The sequence below is a fragment of the Palaemon carinicauda genome, chromosome 22 (assembly GCF_036898095.1).
Source record: "Palaemon carinicauda isolate YSFRI2023 chromosome 22, ASM3689809v2, whole genome shotgun sequence".
NCBI lineage: Eukaryota > Metazoa > Arthropoda > Malacostraca > Decapoda > Palaemonidae > Palaemon > Palaemon carinicauda.
The window spans coordinates 99,475,463-99,489,933 of record NC_090746.1 but is presented as its reverse complement, the minus strand read 5'-3'; the positions used below and the strand labels follow the sequence as shown (position 1 = coordinate 99,489,933).

Sequence of the window (14,471 nt, the reverse complement as noted above, 5' to 3'; positions counted from 1 at the left end):
CGAACTAGATCGGTAACTGTAAAAAAAAAAAAAAAAATAATATTAGTACACATTCATTCCCCCGGGAAGGCTCCGAAGAGGAATCCCGAGGGAAAGGAACAAGAATTACACAACAGGCACGTGCCCTCACAACCACTTACACTCACAGAAGGAGAGCTGTAACCAAAACAGAATTATAACAATTATAATTATGTAACTATGTAATAATGTAATTTAAAAAAGAATGAACACTAAAGAAAGAACGAAAACCCCGAAAGGAATCGTTCTACAAAAAACAACTACAATTAGATTCATAACTAATTGAGACAAACGTACGGCGTAGCAACCCCCCCACACGGAAAGGAAGCTACAAGGGCGTAGTAAAACGTAGTAAAAGGGTGAACGACCTCAAGAGAGAGAGATAGAAAGACATAAGTCAAACTCGATCGCCACCCATAAAATTACGCCGTGGTGGCCTAACTGCCGAGGACTCCACGTAGATATCGTACACTACACACACAAATCTGAAAAGGAAACTTACTTATTTCTATACTCAAATATATATACAAACATGAAAACATGTTTACATATATATTGAGTAAATGAAAAGTAAGCGATTAAGTAAAGACAAAACAAACAATGGCTGCCAAGAGAGGACCAAGACAGAGACGTCTGTCACAGTCCGAGCCAAAAGTGAAAGTGGGTATTCACCTGTGTGTGAGGGGGAGGAGGGGTAGCTAGCTACCACTCCCCTACCCCCCCCCCCCCCCGCTAATAGCGCGGGGGTAATACACCCTCGTTAAATTCTAATGGCTCGCCATTTCAGCTACGCTAAAAGGTAACCCCTTTGTAAATAGCGTGGTTTGTATTTCGGTTACGGAACAACTATTATTTATATATATATATATATATATATATATATATATATATATATATATATATATATATATATATAATATATATATATATATATATATATATATATATATATATATATATATATTTATATATGTATATATATCCATATATATATATATATATATATATATATATATATATATATATATATATATATATATATATATATATATATATATATATATATGAGATATAGTAATCATATGTAAATGCAGTGCATACTAAGACCTACAAACCTTCAAAGCAATACATTAAATCTGCTGTATTTATTGCTACTCTGTGGATTGAAAACTGAGACCTCCACCTTACATGTGCAACGCTCTAATCACCATGACTAAAAAAGCTTAAAATTTGGGTTACAATGTATTGTATATGGTCTTAGTGTAGCGACACCACAGGTGTGTGGATTCCAACAGTACGTATTAGGTATGAAAGTGGATACTTATAAAAATACATCTAATACCCTAAAATACACAAAACCTAAAGAAAAATATTGTCCCAAAGCGCTGTGATATAAAAAAACCATCCGAAGTGAATATTTCCTAAGGTTCTTGAAGAAAAAAAATTGTCTACAAAATTTGCACCATGCACTGATTTTAGGTAGATCTCTATTAAGGGATTCAGAAACTCCAGATCTACATTCAGGAGATGGAATGGATGCAAAGAGGGTAGCATCATTTGCATATGCAACGAGCTTGTTTTCTAGGCCGCACCACATGTCGTGTATATAGTATGAAAAGTAATGGGCCAAGAACACTAACCTGAGGAACATCAGATATGACATTCCTATACTCACTATGGTGCCCATCAGCAACAACTCTTTGCGATCTATTACTTAAGAATTCAATAATGATGCTACGAAAACCAAACACTCCAAACTGTTTGAGTTTGAAAACAAAGGCTTGATGATTATTACAGTCAAAGGAAGGCCAATAATAAAAACTTCCTCACCAGAATCGAGGGATTTCTGTTTACATTGTGAGAAACTAATGTACTAGTTTAAAATCTTCTTTCCCGTTGTTATCCATACATTAAGGGGGTCGGTTACCTCATGTGCCCTCTCTAATGATTTCTATTAATGGCATCCTCTTCCATCAAACCTCTTTTCTCCTTATCATTCTTCACCTTATCTGGTTATCTAATTCTTTGCTTCCCTCTTGATCTTCTCCCCAACAGGTTCTGCCCAAGCCCTCCTCACTTCCTCCCTACCATACATCCTCAACACATGCCAACATCTTTTATATACAAAGATGACACATCATCATCTATTAGCGTGCCTTTTTCCCATTCGTATGGGGCATAAAACCATAATATGCTCCACATTTGCAAGATAGATTTAAGTAATAGCTAAATTTTTGTGTGAAAACTTGGACCATGAAACTTCTCAGAGAGCTCCAAACTAACAAGATACATTTTATATATGTTACCTGATGTCCTTGTGTGCAAACGTAGACAAAGGTTCTATAAGCATTATTCTATTTATGTCACACTTATGTAAGAAAATGAAGCATAACCAAACACACCTCACCAAACGTACAAAATAATCACCTTTACCTGTGCAACCTACAGCATTGTGCAAATTTGGACTAGTCTACAGTACATAAACACTTACCCAATTATGCAATGGTTGATACCTATTCTTCATTCTCTGTAAAGCATTAATTCAACAATTATTTACTGAAGTTCTAGACTTGAGGGGTCATAAATATAGAAAAAAAAGAGAACTAACTAACATCCTATACAGTATACGCAAGAGTCGCTGATAATCAAGATTTTACTTGAGCCTGACATTACTCAAAATTAGAATGGCAATTAAAATCTTGTACATATAACTAAAATCCATTTCTCCTAATGGTGATATCAGAAGACAAACAAAATTATTCATATTTTCAAAATGTACTTAAAAAATCAAAGAAACAAAACAATATACCACAGCACTACCAATAAAAACAATTTCAATTTTTTAGTTTAATTACTTTGCTTAAAATTAATCATTGTAGAAGATCATCTTTATAAGTGATTAAAGAGTAACATTCCTCATTCTTGTATGCTCGGTAGTTCATAGTTTTATTAGAGAGATTACTTAGTCAAGTATTAACAGGTAAAATAAGAGATGAATAGAATAACAACAATGAAAAATACTGTAACCTAACATACTAAAGAGCCTTTAGTGAGTCAATTGTGGTAAGCTCACCATAGGCAGTTCTTTGAGACTGGATACAACGATGTCTTGCAATACTTCCCTCCCTTGTGCATAGCAAAAACAGTGCAACATGATTGTCGGAGATAATAAAAACATAAGCATAGAAAAATAAAAATGCTAAACCCCTTTTGTCAAAACTGAGTACATGAAGAGAGCATAATAAAGGAGTTTTGATGAAGAAAAAACTTATTTTTAGGGTTAAAATGCTGTGTGGTCTTCAATGACTTTCCTGTGAAAGGCTAGAATATGGAATCAAATATGACATGAATACCAAGGAAATATCATCTCCCCTTCTCTAGGAGGCAGTTTATCAACATGCAAGGCATAGGCTCGGAGTGTATGGGGGAGACCTCGCAAGTTCAGGCTCATTTGAACTTGCCACAGCACCTCAGTAGCTGTGAGTCGTCTTCTATGAGTGACATCACGCACGGCATCCCAAAAAGGGAATACAGTATTATTCCAGTCCTTGCTGGTGTACCTATGTCACATCAAATCCTCGACCGCCATTCTCTCATCGTTGTCGGTGGGTTAAACAAGCATACAGTACTGTATTCTCGTGTGATCAAAATCACTATTAAGATTAGTATCAATACATGGGTTCTTTTTCTTCCTTTAATTATCGAATATACAGAATTTTGAATAGCGTTGGCATTTAAGTAACTGTTTGCTACTTCCCCTTTAAACATTAGTTTGTTGTGTTCCTATAATTTATTAAGTACTGTACTTTTACTGTCCTAGACAATTTGCCTCTTATTATTATTATTATTATTACTTGCTAAGCTACAACCCTAGTTGGAAAAGCAGAATGCTATAAGTCCAGGGGCTCCAACAGGGAAAATAGCCCAGTGAAGAAAGGAAAGAAAATACAAAAGTATTTTATGAACAGTAACAACATTAAAATATTTCCTATATAAACCATATAAACTTTAACACAATAAGATGATAAATTAGATAGAATAGTGTGCCCAAGTGTACCCTCAAGCAAGAGAACTCTAACCTAAGACAGCGGAAAACCATGGTACAGAGGCTATGGCACTACCCAAGACTAGAGAACAATGGTTTGATTTTGGAGTGTCCTTCTCTTAGAAGAGCTGCTTGCCATAGCTAAAGAGTCTTTTCTACCCTAATCAAGAGGAAAGTAACCACTGAACAGATTACAGTGCAGTAGTTAACCCCTTGGGTGAAGAAGATTGTTTGGTAATTTCAGAGTTGTCAGGGGTATGAGGACAGAGGAGAATCTGTAAAGAATAGGCCAGACTATTTGGTGAATGTGTAGGCAAAGAGAAAGTGAACCGTAACCATTGAGAAGGATCCAATGAAGTACTATCTGGCCAGTCATAGGACCCCATAACTCTCTACCGGTAGTATCGCAATGGGTAGCTGGTGCCGTGGCCAACCTACTACCTTGAGTAACGTAAAAGGGTGGGGTGTTGATTGCCGGCGCCATTTTGGTAAATTCACTTCATCATCAAGTTTGTCATTACAGTCAGTTATGTAATGAACTGGTAACTTGTGAAGCTGAAAGCGTAAATATTGAGCTAATGTAGCAAGCTCATTAAATTTTGCAGGGCGTTATCATTGGATTGGCCTGTGAATAATGAAAGTAGGCAACAAGGTGCAATGAAAAAAATATCTAATCCACCAATTTGCTTGTGTCCATCATTATCCCTACTTTCACTTTCATTCTCACTTTTCCCTCTTCTGGCTGTAAGATGAAATTTACTCTTAAAGAGGGTTAGTGAAGTTGGGCTTGTCAAACACCATAAGCTATTGACAGGTCCCAAGCTGGGATCCTCATATATTCTTGGGAATTTGTCTGCTTTGCTCTTTATCTTGTGTATTGGATCAGGATTTATGAATTTTGGTTGCACTACGAAGTAAAAGTCACGAAGTTGGAAAAGAGGTGGTCGAGCACCATTGAGTTGATATTTGTTATATAGATTGTTTAAACTTTATGATTCTGCTCCCCTATTATGTTTTCCTATCTCTTTTTATTATCTACTTTGTAATCTTATAGTATTTACATGATATTTAAAAAATTAACTTTACTTACTCTTATAAACAAACACCACCACCAACAAACAAACACCACCACCAACAACAAACAAACCGAATGATCATAAGGTAATATCCCTCTTTATGTCAGTTCAACATACTGTACGTCAGTTAAGACTTCATACCAGTTCAACATATGCCAAACAAGACTTTAGTTCTCTTTATCTTAAATAAATACAAATATTAAATTCAAGTTATATCATTTTACACCCCTCGTATCAGTCTCTAAGCCATACAATGACAATTAAGTGCAGTCAATTCTTGTTTTCTGCGATAAATTAGTTTATGAAAATGGCTGCGTATACCAAATTTGCACATACAAAACACATTCTTCGCATAAGAATACACGGCAAGTCTGTCTAAAGTAGACCCCACATCCCCAACTTTTTTTTCACATTTTAACTAAATTAACTGTATTTTGCCTTAAATAAATAACTGTATTAACTATGCATTATTATATTTAATAACCCAGAATTTAAGAATAAAATTAACATCACGGTACTGTTAATTTTGGAGAGCAATTTCTTGCTTCATGTCGGTGAAAGAAACTTAAATAAAAATAAGTACAGTATTCGATTTCATCAGCTGATCCCACTCTCTTTCAGGTGCCAAACAATACATACATATAGCAAAAGAAACCAAAATCTTTCCTTCCTTAAAAAGTGTCAATCAATTGACACAAAAAAATTTATACTCTGCATAAATCCATTTTAAATCATAGCTTAAAATCATCATCTCCTCCTACGCCTATTGACACAAAGGGTGTCAGCTAGATTTCTCCAGTCGACTCTATCTTGAGCTTTTAATTCATACTTCTCCATTCATCATCTACTTCGCACTTCATAGTCCTCAGCCATGTAAGTCTGGGTCTTCCAACTCTTCTAGTGCCTTTTGGAGCCCAGCTGAACTTTTGGTGAACTAATCTCTCTTGGGGAGTGCAAAGACCATGCCCAAACCATCTCCATCTACCCCTCATCATGATCTCATCCAAATATGGCACTCGAGTAATCTCTCTTATAGTTTCACTTCTAATTCTGTCCTGCCATTTAACTCCCAATATCGTTCTGAAGGCTTTGTTCTCAAATCTACTAAATCTATAGGAGATTGTTTCATTTTCATACCATGACTCATGTCCATAAATAACACCAATCTCACTAAACTGATGTATAGTCTGATTTTTATATGTAATTTCTGGCAATTTGATTTTCAAATTTTACTTGATCTTAAAATATGGAATTCAACTTTGTCAGCTGACCACTAGTGTTAGCACACAACATTATTGCATTCTAAAAAACATGATTTTTCAAATAGTTAATTGAACTTTATTAAATCATTTTAGTACTTTTGTTTTCAATTTCGGGTCACTTTAATAAAGTATTATAATTACTTTTTAATTTTGGTTGTGATTAGCTGATCTCAAGAATATGTGCACAATAATTCATTGTTTCGCGTTATGACATATGTTCTTTGGTGATTTTTAATACAGTGATATACAGTATTATTCATTGATAAAATGCTGGTTTTCCTTTTTGCCTTTTCCATTATAACTGTATTTGGTGATCGGTAAATTTAAAATTCTAGCTTTGACTCGTGTGCTTTGGCAATTTTTATTGCTTACTGTACAATATTATTGGCTAATTTCTAATGTGAAATTTCCTGTTTTGACTGCACTTGGCAATTTCTAACTCTAAATTTCTCATTTTACTTCACGTTGGTTTGCAATTTTTTGCGGTTAAGAAATTTGGGGGTAAAAATGTTATTTTTATTAATAAAATAAATTTTTGAATATACTTACCCGATAATCATGTAGCTGTCAACTCCGTTGCCCGACAGAATTCTATGGAGGGATACGCCAGCTATCACAATACTAGAAGGGGGTGTACTTACCAGCGCCACCTGTGGCCAGGTACTCAAGTACTTCTTGTTGACACCTCCTCAATTATTCCTCGGTCCACTGGTTCTCTCTGGGGAGGAAGGGAGGGTCGATTAAATCATGATTATCGGGTAAGTATATTCAAAAATTTATTTTATTAATAAAAATAACATTTTTCAATATTAAACTTACCCGATAATCATGTAGCTGATTCACACCCAGGGAGGTGGGTGAAAACCAGTGTACAAGATTAAAGGATAGCTAAGTATCCCATATTTCATATAACAGTTATCTCAAATAACAATGAAATAGTAAGTACCTGGTAAGGAAGTCGAATAGAACCGTTACTCTGCCTCTTTATTTAAAGTTCGTCTTCCTTACTGAGCGCAGCGTTCCTCTTGGAGGCTGAATCAACCCAAAGGTGCCAAAGTACACGGGGTTGCAACCCCTACTAAAGGACCTCTACCAAACCTTTAACCCAGGCGCTTCTCAAGAATGAATAGACCACCCGCCAAATCCAAGGATGCGGAAGGCTTCTTAGCCTACCGTAACAACCATAAAAACAACAATAAAAGTATTCAAGAGAAAGGTTAAAAAAGGTTATGGGATTAAGGGAATGTAGTGGCTGAGCCCTCACCTACTACTGCACTCGCTGCTACGAATGGTCCCAGGGTGTAGCAGTTCTCGTAAAGAGACTGGACATCTTTCAGATAAAATGATGCAAACACTGACTTGCTCCTCCAATAGGTTGCATCCATTATGCTCTGCAGAGAACGGTTTTTATTAAAGGCCATCGAAGTAGCTACAGCTCTTACTTCGTGGGTCCTTACCTTCAGCAATGCAAGGTCTTCCTCCTTTAAGTGAGAATGTGCTTCTCTGATCAGAAGCCTTATATAATACGAAAGCCCATTCTTAGACATGGGTCTCGAGGGTTTCTTGATGGCACACCATAAGGCTTCTGACTGTCCTCGAATAGGTTTAGACCTCTTAAGATAATATTTGAGAGCTCTGACAGGGCAAAGAACTCTCTCTAGTTCGTTACCTACCATGTTGGAGAGGCTAGGTATTTCGAACGATCTAGGCCAAGGACGTGAAGGAAGCTCGTTCTTTGCTAGGAATCCAAGCTGAAAAGAACATGTTGCAGATTCGGTTGTGAAACCAATGTTCTTGCTGAAGGCATGAACCTCACTGACTCTCTTAGCTGTTGCAAGGCAAACGAGAAAAAGAGTCTTGAGGGTAAGGTCCTTGAAGGAAGCTGACTGGAGAGGTTCGAACCTAGATGTCATAAGGAACCTTAAGACTACGTCTAGATTCCAGCCTGGAGTGGAAAGACGACGTTCTTTAGACGTCTCAAAAGACTTGAGAATGTCTTGAAGGTCCTTGTTGGAAGACAGGTCCAAACCTCTGTGGCGGAGAACTGAAGCCAACATGCTCCTATATCCTTTAATCGTAGGTGCTGAAAGGGATCTCTCATTCCTAAGATGTAGAAGGAAGTCAGCTATTTGGATCACAGAGGTATTGGTAGAGGATATTGAATTGGCTCTACACCAGCTTCGGAAGACCTCCCACTTAGACTGGTAGACTCTACGAGTGGAAACTCTTCTAGCTCTGGCAATCGCACTGGCTGCCTCCTTCGAAAAGCCTCTAGCTCTAGCGAATCTTTCGACAGTCTGAAGGCAGTCAGCCGAAGAGCGTGGAGGTTTGGGTGCAACCTGTCTACGTGAGGTTGACGTAGAAGGTCCACTCTTAGAGGTAGAGTCCTGGGGAAGTCGACTAGCCATTGAAGTACCTCTGTGAACCATTCTCTTGCAGGCCAAAGGGGAGCAACCAGCGTCAGCCGTGTCCCTTCGTGCGAGACGAATTTCTGCAGAACTTTGTTTATTATCTTGAACGGAGGGAATGCGTACAGGTCGAGATGGGACCAGTTCAGTAGAAAAGCATCCACATGAACTGCTGCAGGGTCTGGAACAGGGGAACAATACAGCGGAAGTCTCTTGGTTATGGAGGTGGCAAACAGATCTATGGTAGGTTGACCCCACAAGGTCCAAAGTCTGTTGCACACACTCTTGTGGAGGGTCCATTCCGTGGGAATGACCTGATTCCTTCTGCTTAGGCGATCTGCTGAAATGTTCATATCGCCCTGGATGAACCTCGTGACCAGAGTGAGGTTTAGACCTCTTGACCAAATGAGGAGGTCCCTTGCGATCTCGTAAAGGCTCCTCGAATGGGTCCCTCCTTGCTTGGAGATGTAAGCCAAGGCTGTGGTGTTGTCTGAGTTCACCTCCACCACTTTGCCTAGCAGGAGGGACTTGAAGTTCAACAGGGCTAGATGAACTGCTAGCAGTTCCTTGCAGTTGATGTGGAGTAATCCTTGTTCCTCGTTCCACATTCCCGAGCATTCCCGTCCGTCCAAGGTTGCACCCCAGCCCGAGTCCGATGCATCTGAGAAGAGATGAAGATTGGGGGTCTGAATGGCCAATGATAGACCCTCCTTGAGAAGGAGGTTGTGCTTCCACCACAGGAGAGTGGTCTTCATCTCTTGGTTGATAGGGATAGAGACTGCTTCTAGAGTCGAACCCTTGTCCCAATGAGCTGCAAGATGGAATTGAAGAGGGCGGAGGTGGAGTCTTCCTAGCTCGACAAACAGGGCCAGAGATGAGAGGGTCCCTGTGAGACTCATCCACTGTCTCACTGAGCAATTGCTCCTCTTCAGCATGCTCATGATGCACTCTAGGGCTTGGCTTATCCTGGGGGCCGATGGAAAAGCCCGAAAATCCTGACTCCGAATCTCCATTCCCAGGTACACAATGGATTGGGAGGGAATGAGTTGAGATTTCTCTATATTGACTAATAGACCTAGGTCTCTGATTAAGTCTAAAGTCCAATTGAGGTTCTCCAGACAACGACGACTCGTGGAGGCTCTCAACAGCCAGTCGTCTAGGTAGAGGGAGGCTCTGATGTTCGACAAGTGTAGGAATTTTGCTACATTCCTCATCAGATGAGTAAAGACCATAGGAGCTGTGCTTAGGCCAAAACACAGGGCTTGGAACTGATAGACAACCTTTCCGAAAACGAATCTCAGGAAAGGTTGGGAGTCTGGATGAATGGGAACGTGAAAGTATGCATCTTTCAAGTCCAACGAGACCATCCAGTCCTCCTGTCTGACCGCTGCTAAGACCGACTTGGTCGTCTCCATCGTGAACGTCTGCTTGGTGACATACTCGTTGAGAGAGCTGACGTCCAGCACCGGTCTCCAACCTCCTGTCTTCTTGGCCACAAGAAAGAGACGGTTGTAGAAGCCCGGGGATTGATGGTCCCGGACTATAACCACTGCCTTCTTCTGCACAAGTAGCGACACCTCCTGTTGCAATGCTAGCCTCTTGTCCTCTTCTTTGTAGTTGGGAGAGAGGTTGATGGGCGATGTGGTCAGAGGTGGTTTGAGGCAGAATGGAATCCTGTAACCGTTCCTCAGCCAACTGACAGACTGTGCGTCTGCACCTCTCTTCTCCCAGGCTCGCCAGAAGATCTTGAGTCTGGCTCCTACTGTTGTCTGGAGAAACGAAGAGTCAGTTTTTTCCTTTAGATGTCCTGGATCCTTTCCTAGACTTGCTCCTGTGAGAGTCTGGACGGGAGCTTCCTCGGCTGGGGGCTCTACCACGAAAGGGCGGTATGAACCTCGTAGCAGGGGTATCAGCCACTGGGGAGCGATAAGTCTTGGGGACTGAGGTGGCAACCTTAGACTTACGAGCCGATGAGGCTACAAGATCGTGCGTATCCTTTTGTATCAGGGCAGCAGACAAGTCCTTAACTAGCTCTTCGGGAAAGAGGAACTTCGAGAGTGGAGCAAAAAGGAGTTGTGACCGTTGGCAAGGTGTAATGCTGGCGGAAAGGAAGGTACACAGTTGTTCCCTTTTCTTCAACACCCCTGATACAAACATCGACGCTAGCTCGCCCGATCCATCTCTGATGGCCTTATCCATGCAGGACATTAATAGCATGGCAGAATCTTTGTCCGCAGGAGAGGTTTTCTTGCTGAGGGCCCCCAGGCACCAGTCGAGAAAGTTGAACATTTCAAATGCTCTGAACATCCCTTTCAGTAAGTGATCCAGGTCTGAGAAGGTCCAACAAACCTTCGAGCGCCTCATAGCAGTTCTCCGAGGCGAGTCCACCAGACTTGAGAAGTCAGCCTGGGCAGAGGCAGGTACTCCCAAGCCTGGTGCTTCCCCTGTGGCATACCAAACGCTCGCTTTCGAAGTGAGCTTCGTTGGAGGGAACATGAAGGAAGTCTTGCCAAGATGTTGTTTAGACTGCAGCCACTCCCCTAAGATCCTTAAAGCCCTCTTAGAGGATCTAGCTAGGACAAGCTTAGTATAGGTGGACTTAGCTTGTTGTACGCCCAGCGAAAACTCAGATGGCGGAGAGCGGGGAATAGCAGAGACAAAGTGGTCTGGGTAAATCTCCCTGAGTAGAGCCAAGACCTTACGAAAATCAATAGACTGTGGAGAAAGCTTGGATTCGTCCACGTCTGATGAGGGATCAAGGTGTGCCTCCTCATCATCCGACACCTCATCACCAGATTGTAGCGAAGAGATCGGACAAGAATGCTGAACCGCAGAGTCAGAACGGGTAGGAACAATAACAGTGGTTTCCTCTTCCAGTAACTGTTGAGGGAAAACCTGAGGCTCAGACTGCAAAGGCTGAACAACAGACGAAGCAGAAGGAAGGCGCATGGGTGGAGGAGGTTGACTCCTAGCAAGAGAGGTTGAACCCAAGGATTGCGCTTGCTGAGCGGAGGACGGAGGCGGAGTAGCACGTTCCTGTTCCTGTGATATGAGCGGAGCATGATGAGGTTGAGGCTGCGCAGAACAAGGTAAAGTTCTCGCAAGCTGAGGCTCCTGAGGCGCAAGTCCAGGGTGTAGAGGAGCTTGCCTTGAGGAGGGTTGAGCTCGCTGCAGCGATGGCTGAGCAGACTGACTCATGGACGGGAGAGGTTGTTGTACCTCAACCGAGAGTTGCACCACTGGTGGAGCAGCAAGGGGAGGCGGAGGAAGAGTGGAATAATCCTCCTGATCCCAAAGTAAAGGTTGCCTTAAAGAAGGCTGAGGCTGAACACCACTGGGAACAGCGAACTCAGAAAGTGGCTCAACATCGTACGCCTGGCAGATGGTGCTGCGACCAGGCGGAGCGAGCGCAGGCGGGGCGAGCGCAGGCGGAGCGAGAACAGGCGGAGGGAGTGTAGGCGGAGGCGGAGGTGCAACACTCTCAGCCCGACACTCGCGCATCAAGTCCGAAAGCTGTGCTTGCATGGACTGAAGCAGAGTCCACTTGGGATCGGCAGAAACGATAGTAGACTGAGGTAAAGCCTTAACAGTCGAGCTCTGTTGTGGCAGAACCTTACTCCTCTTGGGCGGAGTACAGTCGACAGAAGACTGAGGCGAGTCAGAGCTGAGCCAATGACTGCAACCTGGCTGAGCACTCGCGGACTGGACTCTACGTTTAAGCGGTCTCGAGACCTGAGACCAACGTTTCTTCCCTGACAGTTGATCAGCGGACGAGAATAAGACGGGCTCAATCGTCTGCAGGTGGGAGTGACGGTCTTTGGAAGACATGCCCGCAACCACCGAGGATAGTTCTGTGCGCCTAACAAGGCCTGCCGAACCCTTATGCCCTTCGACATTGCTTCTCCCCTGGGCATGGGAGCTTGCAAGAGGTCCCGGACTGGGAGGACGACTGGCTCGCACAGAAAAATCCTCACGCACCACACTGGCACTAACACTAGCACTTGGCACTGCACCGACACTAGCACTCGTCACAGCACTGGCACTAACTCCACCCACTGCACTCTTGACCTTCAGTTCTTTAACTTCGGCCATCAGAGACTTATGGTCACTTACCACTGACTCTACTTTATCGCCTAAAGCCTGAATAGCACGCAAAACAACTGACATATCAGGCGGAGGGCACACAGTAGGTTCGGGGGTAGCCACTACAGGGGTAGGAAAAGGTAGGGGATCATGAGGTGAGGAAAACAGTGAAGAGTGAGAAGAACTCCTCCTAACTCTACCTCTCTCTAACTTAGTTGAATATTTTAAAAGACGGACAAATTCCAATTCCGAAAGTCCGGCGCATTCCTCACATCGATTTTCTAACTGACAGGGCCTGTCCCTACAGTCAGAACAAGCGGTGTGAGGATCTACCGAGGCCTTCGGAATACGCCTATTGCAAGACCTACATCGTCTATGGGAGGGGGCTTGCGAAATGTCAGACATCTTGTAATCCAAAGAGTTAGCCAAAGGGGGTTCCAAAAACAAGCAAAAATCGTTAACCGTTATATCAGGACTATATAAAAGCTATCTAGCTAATATAAGAAGGTTTCCAGTAAAGCGACAGCCGTTAATCTGAGAGAATACTTCACCAAATATCTGTGAATAAACTCGAAGACCATAAGCGTATCCCAGAACGTCTTGCCGGAAGCACGACAGAGGAATAATTGAGGAGGTGTCAACAAGAAGTACTTGAGTACCTGGCCACAGGTGGCGCTGGTAAGTACACCCCCTTCTAGTATTGTGATAGCTGGCGTATCCCTCCATAGAATTCTGTCGGGCAACGGAGTTGACAGCTACATGATTATCGGGTAAGTTTAATATTGAAAATTTAGCGTTTTCACATCGTAAGAATTTTGTAAATTCCAAACTCACGGATGACAAGAGTTGACTGTACTGTACTGTATAGTACTTACTTCGAATAGAAGCTTACTATTGTATTTGGTTTTTATAAAATGACAGCAAGCTGTAAGTACTTTATCATGTTTGTGTGTATTAGAAATGAAATAATTTCATAGGGCACTTTACAGGGCAAAAATGGGACGTACAGTACATTGACTTAACAATGTACAAATGGTATTACAATTATTATGCAGATATATTTGAACAGTTAATAACATATCTAGAGATAAAAATACTGTAATGACACTTCAAAACTAAAAAAAGATAAAAGCTGAAATAACTAGAGGGGCACTCAGTAGAGCACAGACCTCCACGGTGGGAGCTTATTTCTCGACCTTTTGCTCGCCCTTGACCTTAACCTTTGACCTTAATATATATTAATTGGCATGGATTTTCATACACTCAAATATGAACCAAATTTGAAGTCTCTGTGACAACGATGTCCAAACTTATTGCGCTGATTACGTGAATTGGACATTTTGCTTGACCGTGACGTTGACCTTCCAAAATTTAATAATTTCCAGCTTATTACATAACAGTTAATCCCTGCAAGTTTCATTATTCTATGATTAAGACTGGCCAGGAAGCTGTTCACAAACAAACACAAATGGGCAAAAACATAATCTCTTTCCAACTATGTTGGCAGAGGTAAAAATAGAAAATGACTTGAAAACCACTTGAAGAACTAATAAACACTTCTGCACTGGATTAGGTTACG

The 14,471-nt window shown here is 41.6% G+C and overlaps 1 protein-coding gene across 7 annotated transcripts in view; it reads right to left on the bottom strand.

The window, feature by feature from the left end:
- Positions 1-14,471, bottom strand: part of LOC137616644 (protein OS-9-like) — a 76,590-nt gene that overhangs the window by 25,788 nt on the left and 36,331 nt on the right. For 5 of the 7 annotated variants that reach the window (XM_068346564.1, XM_068346559.1, XM_068346561.1 and 2 more), the window contains one exon: positions 2,510-2,545. The exons of the other annotated variants lie outside the window; for them this stretch is intronic. In XM_068346564.1, the coding sequence (XP_068202665.1) occupies positions 2,510-2,545 (36 nt within the window). The remainder of the gene's footprint in view (positions 1-2,509; positions 2,546-14,471) is intronic. 7 annotated transcript variants of the gene reach the window in all.